The 15,652-nt window shown below is 42.6% G+C and overlaps 1 protein-coding gene across 2 annotated transcripts in view; it reads left to right on the top strand.

The window, feature by feature from the left end:
- kaznb (kazrin, periplakin interacting protein b) overlaps positions 1 to 15,652 on the top strand; it is a 90,350-nt gene that overhangs the window by 16,737 nt on the left and 57,961 nt on the right. For both annotated transcript variants that reach the window (XM_071895210.2, XM_078283786.1), the window contains exon 2: positions 1,015 to 1,172. In XM_071895210.2, coding sequence (XP_071751311.2) covers positions 1,015 to 1,172 — 158 coding nt within the window. The remainder of the gene's footprint in view (positions 1 to 1,014; positions 1,173 to 15,652) is intronic.

The raw sequence follows: 15,652 nt of genomic DNA on the forward strand, positions 1-15,652 counted from the left end.
CCTGCAGGGCTGCTGCGTGCTCGTAAACATGCCTCTTTTTGCCATGCTCCTGCAGTTCAATAGAAGGCTGGAAGGTGAGAGCATAAATCTTTGATCATTCCGCTGAAAGGCTGACCTTGGCTGTCATCGGTGAGTCACACATGGCCCGAGTCCCTCTGTCACACTCCCCCAGATTGACCTCTTCGCCTGCTTGTGTGCATGTGTGTGTGTGTGTGTGTGAGAGAGAGAGAGAGAGAGAGAGAGAGAGAGAGAGAGAGAGAGAGATGCTTGACTTGGAGGAATTGTCCTGCCCCCTTCAAAGATGTGATCTCAAGGATGAGGGTCATGCTGTGTGTTTCGATGTCTGGTGGGCTAAAGTGACCAAATGCACCCTCCTCTTCCATCACCCTGCCAGTTTGGTTTGAAAGTTGTGTATTGCAGTGAAAATTGTCAGCATCGATCATACATTTCCACATTACCGGCCACAAGCTCACACCAAAGAGCCTAATGGAGACCTCAATGAGCAACCTCTGGGCAAGCTCAGAAACACAAATGTTGTTCTCGACTCCACATTGTGTTGACTGATACACTTAACTGAAAAAGTAGACAGAATAGGCATCATTACTGGGGCTGTCTCAATGAAAAAAATGGATTATATAATGGGTTGAATGTGAGTTTTTTGTGTCTTGGTAATGGATTTAGCCTAATGACGCCCCTCCAGTGCAAGAGAGGGATTAATCGGAAGAGGAGACCAGTGGAAACAGTCCTGCAGCGGCCATGGGTGGGAATAGAGATCAGTTCTCCGAAGTGCGTGAGATCACACAGCTGACCCAGCAGACTCACACAAGAGAGACAGAGAGGACACAAAAGCCTGGCAAGAAACTGCTGAGCTGCTGGGTCTCCATGGCAGTAGAGGGGAAGATAGGTCTATTGTCAGAGCGTGTGTGCATGTTTACTTGCCTTTGCATGCTCGTCTGTGTGTCTGTGCATGTGCTTTTACTTTTCAATGACCCCACTCGCTTCTTTTCTTTACAGCGGTCCAGTCTCTCAACAGCCTGAATGACCAGATTGCACATTTCATGGTGACCAGACCATGCAACCTGGCAGATGAGGAGGAGGCCTTCATGCCTGGAGAGAGAGACACCTTAAGGAAGTCCATGACCCTGATGCGGCATCTGCTCATGGACGCACAGGTACAGCATACACCCTCTCAACAAGGTCAAAGGTCACTAAATGCATGCTAGTCCCTCTGCTGAAGACTCTTTCAATGAGAAGCAAGTATTCTTCAGCCAAGAGGCCCATTAAAGAGTCATGCAAGCACTACAGATATCACTGTAATGTAATTGGGATTGGTCATAGATACAACATAACCACTCCAGTACTTTGAAAACGTTTAACTTGTTGGCAGTCTCGGCACTGCTGGGGATATGGTGGACTGACTGTTGAATTGGGGAATGTTTTTCTCTTCATCCTCAGGATGCATGGAAAGGAAATGCTTGTTTCTGTCGCAATGATCTTGGCTGCTTTTTCTGAGCATAATGCGCTATTTACTACGGCACGGTGGCTCAGTGGTTAGCACTGTTGCCTCACAGCAGGTCCATTTTTTGTGTGGAGTTTGCATGTTCTCCCCGTGTTTGTGTGGGTTTCTGCTGGGTGCTCCGGTTTCCTCCCACCATCAAAGACATGTATGTTAGGGTTAATACTCCTGTCAGTGCCCCTGACCAAGGCACTGGCAAAAAGAACTGGAGTTGGTCCCCGGGCGCTGTACTGTGGCTGCCCACTGCTCCTAGTGTTGTGTATAGGATGGGTCAAATGCAGAGGATACATTTTGTTGTACCTGTACAATGACAATAAAGGAAATCTTAATCTTATTTTTATCTTTAAGTTTGGTCAGTTATACTCAAAAACATACCATAGTAATAAAATATAGATTTTTTTTTCATCTCTCTGCTTTGCTTCGGATGAGCTGTTAATTCATCTTAACAGTTTTGCTACCATTTGTCCTCTTATTTATATTCTTTCTTCCGTTTTGATGAATGTTAGCTGAAACTTGACACAGTGATGCATTTTGGTCATCCATTAGCATCATCGCAGACTTGCATGATGGATACGGAGTCCCCCCGCCATTCTCCTGGAGATATTTTCTCAGACACAGTGTCATTGATTAAAGGGAAAGTAATTCAGCAAAAGGCCATTGCTTTCACCTCAACTCAGTTGTATGCAAGCTGGAGTGAAAGATTGTTAGCCTGCAGTCAGTTTTTCTGTTGCTCAGGAATATAACATTGGGAGGTGATGGATGAGTGCGAACCTCAGCCACGAACGGAGTGCCGATTATCTCCCCAAGAAGTTGTACGTATAAAAAGTTTTCCAGTAGTTCAATGTTAAGTGAAGCATTCAGACACCAATCAGTATGACAGATCATCTGCCTGTTGGCCTTGTGGAGTTGTTTGTGTCTGACAGTACACCCACAACCTTTACATGTTCTCCACTTTTTCCCTAGGAGAGTATGTCATTTGGAGGCCTCTGTTAGCTGGGGGCTTGTGGCTCTGAACTGTCAGAAGACAAAACACATCACTAGGGGATACAGCCGTTTGACTGACAGTTGCTATGGTGATAAGCTTTGTTTACTCCGAGGCTACAGCTAATTCCAAAGTAGAGAGAGAGGGACAGTGCTCTGCCCCAAACTGTGAGCCACTGTACTTTATTCACCACATCTGAGGGGTAGGATAGAATAGATTATCAGGCTGCCTCTCATCAGTCCAACTACAATAGATGGCCAATGTAATTATAGCCAGATAACGCATCAAGTTTCTTTGTTCTCAAAGTCTCAGAGGTCAAAGTCAAGAGTGATCTCATCCCACGTAGAGGAGCTCTGCTCATCCAGAGTGCTTTGCATTCATCGAGAGTAGAGCTGCTGCTGTCGCACGGAATATGAAATCAGTCCCCCCTCCTTCTCTTCTGCACTTTCTAGGTCTGGTCCCGGATCTGCTAACATGTCGCGAATCCAGGCGCAGCACAAAAGCAATTGCGGCTGCAATTGGGCACGCAAATGAGCGGAAGCGCAGATAATTAATTGGAATTGTGACTGCGCAAATATAAGGGCCAAATAATGCGCACAACAGCCCGATTTCTGCAATTTCCCCTGTGAACTGCTGCTTATTTCGCTCCTGTGGAGCTGGAAGTGTTGGTGGAGACAACCCCAACGCTGAGATGTTTTACGCGCATAAAAAGAAACACTGGAACAACATAGCCTAACAAATAAAGCAAATGCAGTTGGGCAAGTAAAGCCTCTGCGCACGTGAACCGGTGGCAGCGCCTCTGAGGAAGAGCCTTAACTCCCTTGGAGGAGCAAGTGCTGGAGAACCTGACTGAGACACGGGTGCCAGGTGTGTGAGGGATGGATACCTTGGTACAGTTAAATATAGCTGGTGATGCCGCACACACCTCCATTGTCTTGACAGTTATTACACAGAAATGTTTTAGCTGTATTGTTTTCATCAAGACAATGTTACTGAGACATGAACAAATGTCAGTATGTGTGACTTTTCCTTTATGTATATGTAGGTAATAGTCTGCATATTGAGTGTGCTTTCTGCTGCTCTGCCAATGAGGCTTAAATGGGGCATTTTTAAGTCAACATACTCGTTTAAACCTAATTGGAAGTGTAATAGGGATGCAGTCTAATGAGCATGTTATGCTGTGTAGATGACTGTGTCACTTTGATCTGGGAGCCGGTTCCAGTGACAGCCTCGGTGGAGCCATCCTGTGCGCAAAATGTTCAGACATGCTTTTCCTAGGTCTTAAATTGTGTGCGCAATCAACAGATGATAAAGGCCACCAGCTCTTGATAAATCAAGTCCACTGCCAATTTCCATAAATCCCTCCCTTTATTTTGCGCCTCAGCCTTGGAACACCCACAAATGCATATGCAATTAGGGCAGAGCACAAAAGCGGCGCACCCAGATCAACCCATGATTTCAAGCTCAAATCCCCTGTGCGCCGTCTTAGTAGGTCAGATAACAAAGTTTTTGCACCCGCAATTCGATTTGCAATGGTGCAAATCTTTAGGAGATCCGGGCCCTGGTCTGGTCTGGCCTGGTCTGGTCTAGTCTGGTTCCCCCCCACAAACTGCATTTTAAGCAATATTCTCAATGCTGTTTAGGTAAGGCAACCTACCACCTGATATTTAGTGCTGTCAGCAGCATGGTGAGACCCTTATGGCTGGATTAAAAGAATAATACCTCTCCAAGTATGTTTCCTGTCCATAGCTAAAGAAACCTTGATGTTTTATGAATCTATATATATATACTGTATGTACACATATATCTTTTGAAAACATTTTCTGCCACCGAAATGTTTAGTTTGTCTGAGGAAGTTGGAAGAAAAACATCAACTGATGAGTTCAGCATTAATATTTCAAGTCTAAGGCCACTAAAAGGCAGAAAATTAATTTAGAAGGGATTTGAATAGTTTCTCTTTGAATGCTGTCCCAGAATTGATTGCCTCATTTGTCATTTGCACAGATGAATTATTTATGTCCTGGTTGCTGTGCTGGGGTGACTAATCAAATGCATTTCAGTGGGTGTGGAAGCTGTGAATTGATGTAGTGGAACGTTGCACTGCATTAGCTACTTTGGTAGAGGAGTCAGTGGGGTTACAATAGGGCCTGATGATGGCATGACAGAGAAGTCATTGCTCACCATAATTCACGAAAAATGCATATAAATAACTGTCCATTCATTTAAAGTAGGAGCACCTTCCCACTCTGGGACACTGGATCAAGTCCAGAGCAAATACCCATCTGTGCAGGTCAGTAACCTCAAACAGAACAGCGGCAGTAGTTAGTCAGGAGGTCTGTCCTGCTAACTCAGTGCAAACAGAAGTACTTGTCCTGGGTGCCAGTCATAGACGTCTAAGAGTGTGTGAGAGAATAACAGATAGTCCTCTGTGGGCAGGATGTTACTTTAGATCAGAGAGCAGGACGTGATTACAGTATTGATTGGGGATTTGGGGGCGGGGTGATATCTGCAGACCTTGCACATCCTTCACCTCTCTTGTTCTCATTTTTTCCCTCTTCCACTGGAAGCCCGAATCCTGGTCCTTTATGTGTCCATTCCAACAGTTTACCTTTTCCCTTTCCTTTGCAGTCTCATAATCTGAAAAAGACACCTAAGCATATAATCTCTGCATGTGGAGCCACTGAATTAAAAGAGGGCGTGGTAGTGTACGAAGTGAAATAAAACCGAATAATCTCATAACAGCCAGAAATCATAGCTTAATGTGGCAGAGCACTGGGCTGCCAATTTGGTCATTTCAATTACAATGTTGGCACATCCACATTTTTAATTCATTATTGACCACTCAAGAATCAAAGGAGCAATATGAGAGTGAGTAAAATAGATTGGGAGGCTAGATTATCGAGCCGGTGAGGTTTGGGTTCCATCCTTCAACCCACCCTGCAGCTGTTAGTGAGAAAATGGATCTGGGAGTGATCAGATCTGGTACATAATGAACTAATAAACTATTTGACACAGAGAGACAGAGATAGCGAAAGAGATATAACTAGGGAGGGAGACAGAGAGAGAGGAGAAAGGTGATGCAAGGATTGTGGCAAAAGTGTAGATTCGCTGCCCCATCTGGAAATCAATCTGTAACTTCTCTTATTTTTATTCAGCCATTATGAGTCTTGCTGCCTGCAGGAACGGTAGGCTATCGTGCATGAGATAGTCTTTGTGCGAAGGTGTCTTTGTTCTGTAAGTGTTTGGTGTTTGAACACTTGCTAAGCCGAGGAAAATGATATTACCTGATTTTATTGGAAGAAACCAGAGCTTTCATCTCATCTCTCATTTTGAGGTTTGTACATCATGTATTTTCCATTTTTCTTAGTCTATTGTATGGAAATCATGTAACCCTAATCCTTTGCATCGATTTGAATGTAACTTCCTTTGTGAAACAATTTGAGCTGGAGTGGGCCGCACTTCAAAGAGCTGAGGTTGTTCTTTTTCAGCAACTGCAGCTTCAGCTGGTAGTCCTCTCTCACCAATCTCCACATTTCCACCCACTCTTAAACGCTAAAAGAGCAGACCAAAAAAAGATAAATGACTATAAATAAAAATGTCCATATTGGAACTGACTCCATAGCAAAGAAGCGATTAAAAACTTAATGTCTGTTATACCTGATGATCAGGTGAAGCTAAGGATAAAATAACACTGTAGATTAATCTTTCCTGATATAGCACGACAGATGTTATTATTTTTGAAATGCCATGATTCAGACACAATCATTTTTCATATGGTTCCCACGCCCCTTGACAATATATACCCACTATAATCTGTCATCCAATCAAACATACGATATTCCTGTGCATAGAGGGGGCATCGTTCAGTGGATCAGCCTTTTATTGTAGATATTTTAAGATGACGATAGGGCATCTTCCATCAGATGAAACGGCACTTGTCAGGTTATTGGACTTCATCATCCTTCAGCCTCTCCCAAAGCCATCTGTTGATGTGGTTCAGGATGTTTAAGTCTGGCGTGTTTGTTGCGTGCATGTTTCTATGGAAACCCACAGCAGTGTCACAAAGCCGATCCGGATCACTACGCGCGTCTCTCTACAGATCAAAGGTGTTCACCTCAATTTCAGAGGGAGTTTGGATGATATGAAAGGGCCCTTTTCTCTGTCAATCTTCTCTTGAGTGACAGACAGTGTTTGTAGTCTTTGGAGCCCTTTTGTTGTGGGGTTGTTTGTGCCTGGCTGATGTGAATAAATGCAGCTGTCTAGGATTGGCCCGCACTTACAGAAGTCTGAGAGGCAGCACAAAGATGGATACGTCCTCCAGTGACTTTCCTTGCAAAACAGAAAACATTTAAAGTTGCTGCGGAGATTTTCACAGCAGACATGTGAGCCCCGTTTGTAGTTTATTCTGTTTTGACTCATTCAGGAAACAGAAGCACAAACAAATCCATTAGTTCATTATTTAGCATTTAGCCCTGGGTGAGCTTCCTTGTGGTGCTGTTACTGGAGTTGTCTCCTCGGGACTGAAACTTGAATAATTCATGAGAAGACATCAGCTACACTGTGCACACAGCAGACATGGGTGGGGACATTAATGTGACGTGGAGAGACAATGGTATGCCTTTTGTTTCCCCTATCTCAAATTTTCCATTCGGTTTTCACATGTAAACTCAAACTCAACCTGCTAAACACAGCTATTCACCATCTCCCACCCCGCCTTGTTGCCTTTAAACCTTCTTGCTCACCCCTCATCAAAGGCTGAATTTCTCCAGAGACGAGTGGAGCGTGGAATCAGAGATGGGATACTTGTTATCAAAGCCATTGAGTTCCCTGTTGACCTTAAACTGAGATTTAAATGCTCCCTGCCTCCCTGGGTTGTTGGGAGGTGCAGGGAGCTAAATGACTCTCCCTTCTATCTGATTCCCTGCCAGAAGCAATCGCTCTGAGGAGTCAGGCCAGGCGGGCATGTAGCCCAGGGCTGGCTCACACCTCCTCAAAGCACATGTTTGAAGGCAAAAGGATGCTGCCTGAAATGGCAGCACTGCAAAAAGTATCCATCTTCACAAGTCATTTAATCTCTTATTTTTCTTAAAACAAATGATATATCCGCAAGGGAGGAGATCATTTCACTTGTTTCCAATGCAAATCATCTTAAATCAAGACATTTCTTAAATCAAGGATCATTCTCTTTATACTACTGGAGTGACTTGTCGTATTCTGATAAACTGAAGATAAACACTAAAGCTTTTATTAAAGCTGCCTTGTTATCAGTCCACACACTGAAATAAAATGGCAACCGTAGCAAGACATTTAATCTAATATTGAGTCTGAAAATGTATGCATCTCCTCATGTGAAACACGTTGGTAATGGGGCATTGAAGAAATTATTAACTTTGGTGAAAAATGTGCAACTAGTATATCTTGACAACTGCATAGCATTGGAGGAGGTATGCGCTCTACTGAGTGCCATCTAGTCTTGATGCTGTTTAAGTCATCTGCCTTACTTTTACTTGTTTCAAGATATTGTCGCTTGCCTCTGAAATTTTAGAAAAGAAAATTTAGAATCAGAATCAGTTTTATTGGCTAAGTAAGTTTGCACATGTAAGGAATTTGTCTTGGTGGTTTGCTCCTGTAGGTCACATCAAACATAAAACAACACAAAATTAGAAAAGTAGCAGTATAAAAGATTAGAAGTAAAAATTAGAGAATGGTTTAAGAAATAGGACTCTTATCTGTACAGTATACAGATGGTTCTCTGTTGGAACCTGATTGATCACTGATGGTAAGCCATGGAGGGAAAATAAGAATTGGAAAAGTGGAATTATTTTACACCACTGGCAGACTTGTTCACTTAATTAAACAATAAAATACAAGTTTAAGAATCAATATGAGACTAACTGTTAAGAAGGATATTTTTATTTACAGTATAAGAGTCCACGTTTTTCTGCTTGTCCCCTCTTATGGTAACTGATTGAAGCTCACAGCGTTTACGGGGTGCCTCCTCGCAATCTCATAATCTGGTCATGTAATCTGGTGTAATGCAATTAAACAGAGAGACTATCTGGCTGTAATCCCCCATGTACTGTAGGCTCAGGAGGCACAGAGGTGATTGGTGTTATCCTCCACCAGTAAACCAGCAGTCCTGAGTACTGGTACTCAGGATCAGCAGGCCCTCTGCCACATACTGTCTCTGTGGAGAGTACGCCACCAGGTGGTCATTATACACTCACACTCAACTCTGTCAGATTAGGTTTAGCAGCCAAGGATCTGCATTTTGTTTTTATTTAACTGTTGAGTCTATTTCCTTGGCTGTCTTTTATTTTTGGGAGCAGCTTCCCATGCTTTGAGGCTCTGTGAGTAGTCTGCAACCCAGAGCCAGTTTTCAGTATATTTCTGCTAAATCCCAGCGTGGTCTCCTGTCTGCCAGAGGAACTGCACAGGGGATGTTGAATTATATTTCCTCACTTCTACCTTTGATCAATTGAAGCACTAATTCTAGGCTGTTAACACGGATTCTGTGCCTATATATCTCATGCATGAGAACAAACATCTGCATGTGCGCTGCATATTTCCTTATATCTGCGCTGACTATCCTTGGCTGCCTCAGATTTGGTTCATTTGAATTTGTTTATTGTGTGTTCTGGATGTACTATGAAGCATGCTTCACTGTAATGCGCATGTTTTTCACTCAATTTACCACTCTACTCATATATTAACACTCCTCGGCTGCACCTCATCAGTTTCTGGAGACCAGTTTCAGTACATGTTAAATGCATGAAGAGGCCGAGAAAATTTGACCTAAACATTAGTCAAAAAAGCACAGTGAAGTTAAAAATGTAGTAAATTGGATGAGAAATGTCATGCACAGACACTCATAATGAAAACCCAATTTCAGTATTTTTCTATAAGCCTATTATTAAAATGGAAGTGGTTTGATTGTGCTGTGTATGTCTTCCTATGTAATGAATCATGTTCTTAATGTGCTGTTTCCTTCATTCCCAGCCTTGTTAGTATTCATGAGGCTGATAACCTTCTGCAGCTCTCCTCCACTCTGAATCCCTGAATCCTCTTATGTTCTCCTGTGGTTCTTCATGTATGAATTTGCTTCTGTGCGGTGCTGGCTAGATGCAGCACTCAGCTCTGCCTGGATGCTCCACTTATTGGAGTTTGACTGCTTCAGTGAAAATGTATTTCCAGGGATCTCAGTTGAGAACCTATCAGCATGCATGCATCATGCATCCTCTAATACTGCCGTTGCCAGATTACGGAATCTAATACATTTTTTACAATTCCCTGGAGCACTATGCTACTTTGTCATGAACTTTGTGATTTTTTCGGTGAGCAGATGGTATTTTAATGAACTTCACAGAAGATATTTTAATGAAATGCTTGTCCTCTTGCACTCCTGACATCAACTGCCAGGCAAGAGCGTTTGAAAATAGCTATAATTGTTATTCCTCAGAGGCAAGGTGAGGCTCAATATTTCCAGTGTACATTGTTAACCACCCAGGGGAGCATAGACTGAGGTCTAAATTCACTCAATTTTAACCTTTTGAAAGTGAATGAGAATGCTGATCTGCACTGCAAGGGATATTTCCTTGTCTGTGTGGCAGAGAGCAATGATAGTTATAATGTAATTGATGATAGTTATAGTTAGGATTTATGCTGAGGTCCCAGGAAGCTGCTTAATGTATGGCATAAATCATTGCCTTTTCTTTTCTTCAGATCATCTCAAAAAGGTCAGATATTTCAGTCTAATGGTCATTTACAGTGTTATCTAAATATTTCTGTTATGTTGTTGCCAGGTTCCTGCAACATAAGACTCAGTAGGTTGATACATTAGTAGCCGGAAACAAGGTAAATTCTGCTGCTGTTTAGCTTGCAAAATAGCCTGCTAAATCCATTTCTGGTTTGAAGACTATTTATTTTGAAAGTGGCCTCCCAGAGAACTGATGCCCCCTGACCCATGACTGCTTCCCTCAGTTTTCTTAAGATGATCAAATTGTCTTAAACAATCCAATCCTGGAATGATAACAGTGAAATCAGTGCATGTCAATAGACTTGTCAGGTGAATACCTATCTTTACAGCATGAAAAGTTGGCCATTACTGTAAGAGGTTTTTTGTGATCAATCTTATGGAGTGTAGGCTACTGGATTTACAATAGCGGTACAGCTTGGGACCGCACAAGTGGAGGGATCACAGCAGAGGTTACAGGAGGGAGATGGGAATAATATCGGGTAGAAGATAGAAGAGGCGGGAGTGGAGCGGAGAGTGGCGATGTGTAGTCATGGGGGAAAAAATAAAAATGTCAATAGTCAAGAACCCCAACCACACAGTGCAGCTTTGAAAAGGATGGAGAATTAATGGGCATATAATCAATACATGGAGAGAGTGTCTACATACTGTACATCCTCACTTCTGAACACAATATCACATGCACATTCTATAAATGCTATGGATAAGTATTACACAGGTTCTATAAACATGTTATAAATGTTATTGTTTTGATATACTGTATAAAACAGTACCATCACCTTATTTATATTATAAATACATGAGAGTTTGAACATTTCAGCAGGGTGTGGGAGGGGACGTTTCGTCTGGCCGGTGTTTATTTTGCAGCTTCAAATGGAGGGTAAACTGACTGTGTGGCAGTGCAAGAGGTCTCTGCTGTGTTCCCCTCTACCTCATCTGTGGTTTATGTTTAGACATGGGGTGTCTCTTCAGGGAGTGGTAGGAGGGCCATTAAGCTTTCAAAGCCTTGTGTAATGAAAGGTGGTCTTTAGGTCTTGAAGGATGGCAGGTCTATTCCATTTCAAAGTGATTGTTATCCTCGGTAAACAAACTGCTTCTGATTGTGGCTTTAAGCTGTGGTGATCAACAAATACTCTTACTGCCCTCCTTCCTTTTTCACTCCTTATTACTTTGTCTGATTGCTTTTCTGTTTGTTTGCCACTGTTTGGCCCCCCCTGACAGAATCACATACACAAACAGTGTTGTGCACATTTGGAGCACTCAAACATAAAGTCTTACAACATGCACAAACAAATTAGAATAAGAATCACTTTAATCACCAAGGACAATAAATGTACAGATATGTGTCTGCATGGAAGTTGCGTGGGTATGTGATACTATGTAACATATTCATTTTTTCAACATGACTCTAAAAATCTACCATGGAAATTAGGTTGCCCAGATGCAAAATTTTTGGAAACAAAAGGGAGCATTACATTGTATCCTGTTTTGCTTTCCATGGATCTTAGTATTAATGCCCTGTTATAATCCCTTACAAGAGCTCAACTCCCTGAGCCAGACAAGTTTCGGATTCAGACAAACTAATTTAGCATGCAGATTAATGCAATTCCCAGCTCCTACAGGAGCCAGCTTATTAAACACATTTAAATCACATACATTTACAATTAGAATAAGTTGGAGCCATTAAATAAAAGACATGATACAAAAGCACCTCATCAGCACAGTTTGTGTCTCAAAACACATTTGCATAACTGCTTCAGTCTTTGCACTAAAACATATGTAAAGTAGTCATATCCTCTAACTATAGTCATATCCTATAACAGGTCTCCCGACAGGAAAATGAACCTGCTTTCCTTCAATTATATTCATGGATGACTCAGCCATATTGCTCTAATTAAAATAATCAAAGACCTGCTGTCAGGTTGGCAGTTCTTTGGTAGTGTTGTGGCTTGCGTCTAATTGCTTTTGCATTTTAATATTTGGACTGTCTCTGTGTGTGCATGCAAGTGAGTGTATGTGTAGTGTGTATCTGTGAATGTGTGTGTGTGTGTGTGTGTGTGTGTGTGGTGCATGAACTATATGTGTGTAAAATGCTGCCCATGCAGAGCAGTATGCTAAGCCTGGAATACTGAATGGATTTCTGACGGTCAGGTCATCAGTGTTGCTTTTACTGACTCCCCATTGCACGCTTGAATGTCTTTCAATTTAGTCCTTCTGATAACTCGGCTCCCTCGCAGAGATAAATGTTGAAATATAATGAATGACTTCACAACTTCACATGTTTTGGCTCCAGCTGCCTCTCTCTCACACAGTTTCTACGCCCCTTCCCATTTTCTGTCTTTCTTTATCTTTCTCTCTGCTTCCCTTGTTACTCATTTTTCTGCATGTTCCAACAAGTTTTGTATCTTGTAATAATAACTTTAACAAATAATAACTTTAACAAATAATAATAATAAATAATAAAAATATTATGCAGTATATAGCAACTCGTTTTCGGAGAAGAATTGGAAATTTTCTCATCACCATAAGGCTGTTATTGTATCATTAAAAACAACACGAATGGCCCCCGTTGTTTTTTTAAATATAGTTTTATTCTTTGCAGCGGTCTCTCAGTCCTGGACGCTGATAAACATTCAGACTAGTAAGTTATTAGCGAGACACTAATCGGTCAAGAGCAGCTTTATTTTTGGTAGGAATTTGCATTCTTTATAAGATGAGATTCAGGATGTCGCTTGCGCTTGAAAATGAAAAAAGCGCATCGGAGTGCATGCAAAACAGCTTCATTCAGACAGCGATAAAGCTGTGATGGAGTGATCATAGGCTCTGGTGTTGTTATTCATTGCCACTGTTCACTAGAATAGGAACCCATGGCAGTGAGATGAGTCCCCTAATCAATAGGCCCTGCAGATGTCCCTCTACACACACCAACAGGGGATTAGCTCCTTATCAATACATTGTACTGTATCAGCTCTCCGTCACATATGGATTCATCTGGAAAGACCTGTCCTGCTGCACAGTTTCCTCTAAACCTGGCTGTCAGATATTTGACTGCAGTGCTCCAGCAGTACTTGGCAGTGATCTTCTTTGGTGCAGAGGAGTTGGAAATTCTTATTTTGTTTCAGCTAAAACAGAGCAGTACATTCACTGCAGACTGCAGTGTAGATGGCCCGCCTGGCATCAGTCACTGTCTGCAGTCCCCTTATGCTTTGGTAACTTGAATTATCTTCCTGGCCAACTTAACTGTAGATTAATTCAGTAGCCTTTAAAACAGGCATCTCCTCATCTCTCTGATATTCATTGAGAATGACAGACGGCAGCCCTGCCCTTTCATCTCTCTATCTGAGGCTGAGGCTGGCCAGTCCTCCTCTATAGGTGTACTCTAACCTGCACTCAGCAGCCCGCTATGATTAGCCAATAAATAACTAAATGTATACCATAAATCAACAGGGGGAGCTCTGTCAGGGTGATTTCCACTGCATTGCCTTCTGAAAATCACTCTAGTGCTCTGAGGTAGGGAGGGAGGGAGGGAGGGGGAGAGTGAGAGAGAGAGAGAGAGATAGAGAGAGAGATGGATGGATGGAGAAAAGGGTTGTAATGAATGGGGTTCTCAGTATGTTGCAGAAAATGTTTTAGCTTGAGAAGTATCCTCTTCAATATCTGTAGCATTTTCCAGAGATAGCTCCTCCTTTGCTGTATTCACCAGCTGGTCAATAGTCATAATAATAGTCATAGTTTTTTTTTATTTATTTTTTTCTAGGATCAAGACTGTGATAAAGCTGTCACTAGTTACTTCCAATGATTCCATGTTGCTTGGATTCATTCAAATGACACTTTAATTATGTTGATGATGATAATACTGTCAGCTATCTTTCTCATCTTCCCCGTGAGCTATAGGCACATCTCTCATTCTCTCGGCTCAACCCTATAATTGTGCCTCCTCCAGAAGAGAGTGGGGAGCAATGACAGGGGTGGGGAACTCAATTAGACATCATCAAGGTAGCTGAGTGTGTGCTGCTACGTGCGCAACATGCACCTTTTGTGTCGATGCTGCCTCCATGTGTGACAACACCGTGATCTCCGTGTCATCAGAGACGCCACAAAGAGAGACACTCTGCCTGTCTACACGTTCCCAGCTGAGGACAGAACCACAGCTGGGTCAGAATAGGGTTGCTGCATCCCAAGATGCAATAGAGAGGGGATCGCTGGGAGAGGGAGTGCTGACAGAAAACAGCCAGCAGGGAGCAGAAGTGAGATCAAGGGGGAAATGAGGTGGGAGAAGCAAAATAGATCTTGGGGGAGAGGAGGAGGAATTCGAGAGATTGGAGGAATGCTGTTTTTTGCAGTTTGATTCTTCATCATCAGACATCTATTTCCCATCCAACAGGTCTTTTCAAATTCATGATAACCCCATCCTGCCTCCTCTTCTCGCCTCCGTCCCCCCGGAGACTTCCCGACAGGCCTTTATCTTGATACTCATCAGGGCCTCTGGCACAGTGTTTCATCCGCGACCCTGTCTGCCGTTATCTCCAACTGGAGAGACTGTCAAAGTGTTTATTATTACCGGACTATCAGAGATGGAGGAAGGATGTGGAAGCAAGGCATTGGAGTGGAGCTTAGGGAGGACTTGAGGTGACAGACGCGCTGAGTTTGACAGCAGATAATGGGTCCTTCTCTCCAGGTCTTCTCTCAGTCTTCACAGGCCCGCTTCAGGAACGGGAGTTTTGTCCCTATTTTACAGTTCAGCTACCTGTTGATAGCACCCTGCTGCTGAAGGTTTGAACAAGCATTCGGTGAAAGATTACATTTGAAGAAATCTGCGTATGGCGCTGTCAGAGGTTGACTGGAATGTAGTCAGGTGCTTTTGTTGGGCTTAAAAAGATGTGATGTATTGCTTGAGAGAGAGAGAGAGAGAGAGAGAGAGAGAGAGAGAGAAAGAGACAGAAACAGAGAGAGAGAGAGAAAGCCAAACAGCAGATGGAGAGTTCAGTTTCCGCTCCATGCCATTCACTGTTTTCTCCATCAATGCCCCTCTGTCCCTGTGCATCACCAGTCGGGGCAGGGGGTGGACATGAGTGGGGCAAAAGGCCCTCTATCCAACTGTCACTTGTGCATTGACATAAATACCCATTTTTTTTCCCTCCAACTGTGACATTTGCATTTTCTCTGTGAAAATTCAGATTCAAAGCAGTGAACCTACTGTACAAGGCAGGAACTCAGGGTTGGGTGGGAGAGATGGAGCTATATTTACAACATGGAAAGAGATTATAATATCTATCTATCTATCTATCTATCTATCTAAGTAGTGCAAAGAACAACCATGTTAACAAATGTATCAACAAATTTGGGCTAAAATTAGTTATTCTCAAAACAAAACAAAAATGACTGTTACTATGTAATCACA

Source organism: Centroberyx gerrardi, chromosome 5 (assembly GCF_048128805.1).
Source record: "Centroberyx gerrardi isolate f3 chromosome 5, fCenGer3.hap1.cur.20231027, whole genome shotgun sequence".
Classification (NCBI taxonomy): domain Eukaryota; kingdom Metazoa; phylum Chordata; class Actinopteri; order Beryciformes; family Berycidae; genus Centroberyx; species Centroberyx gerrardi.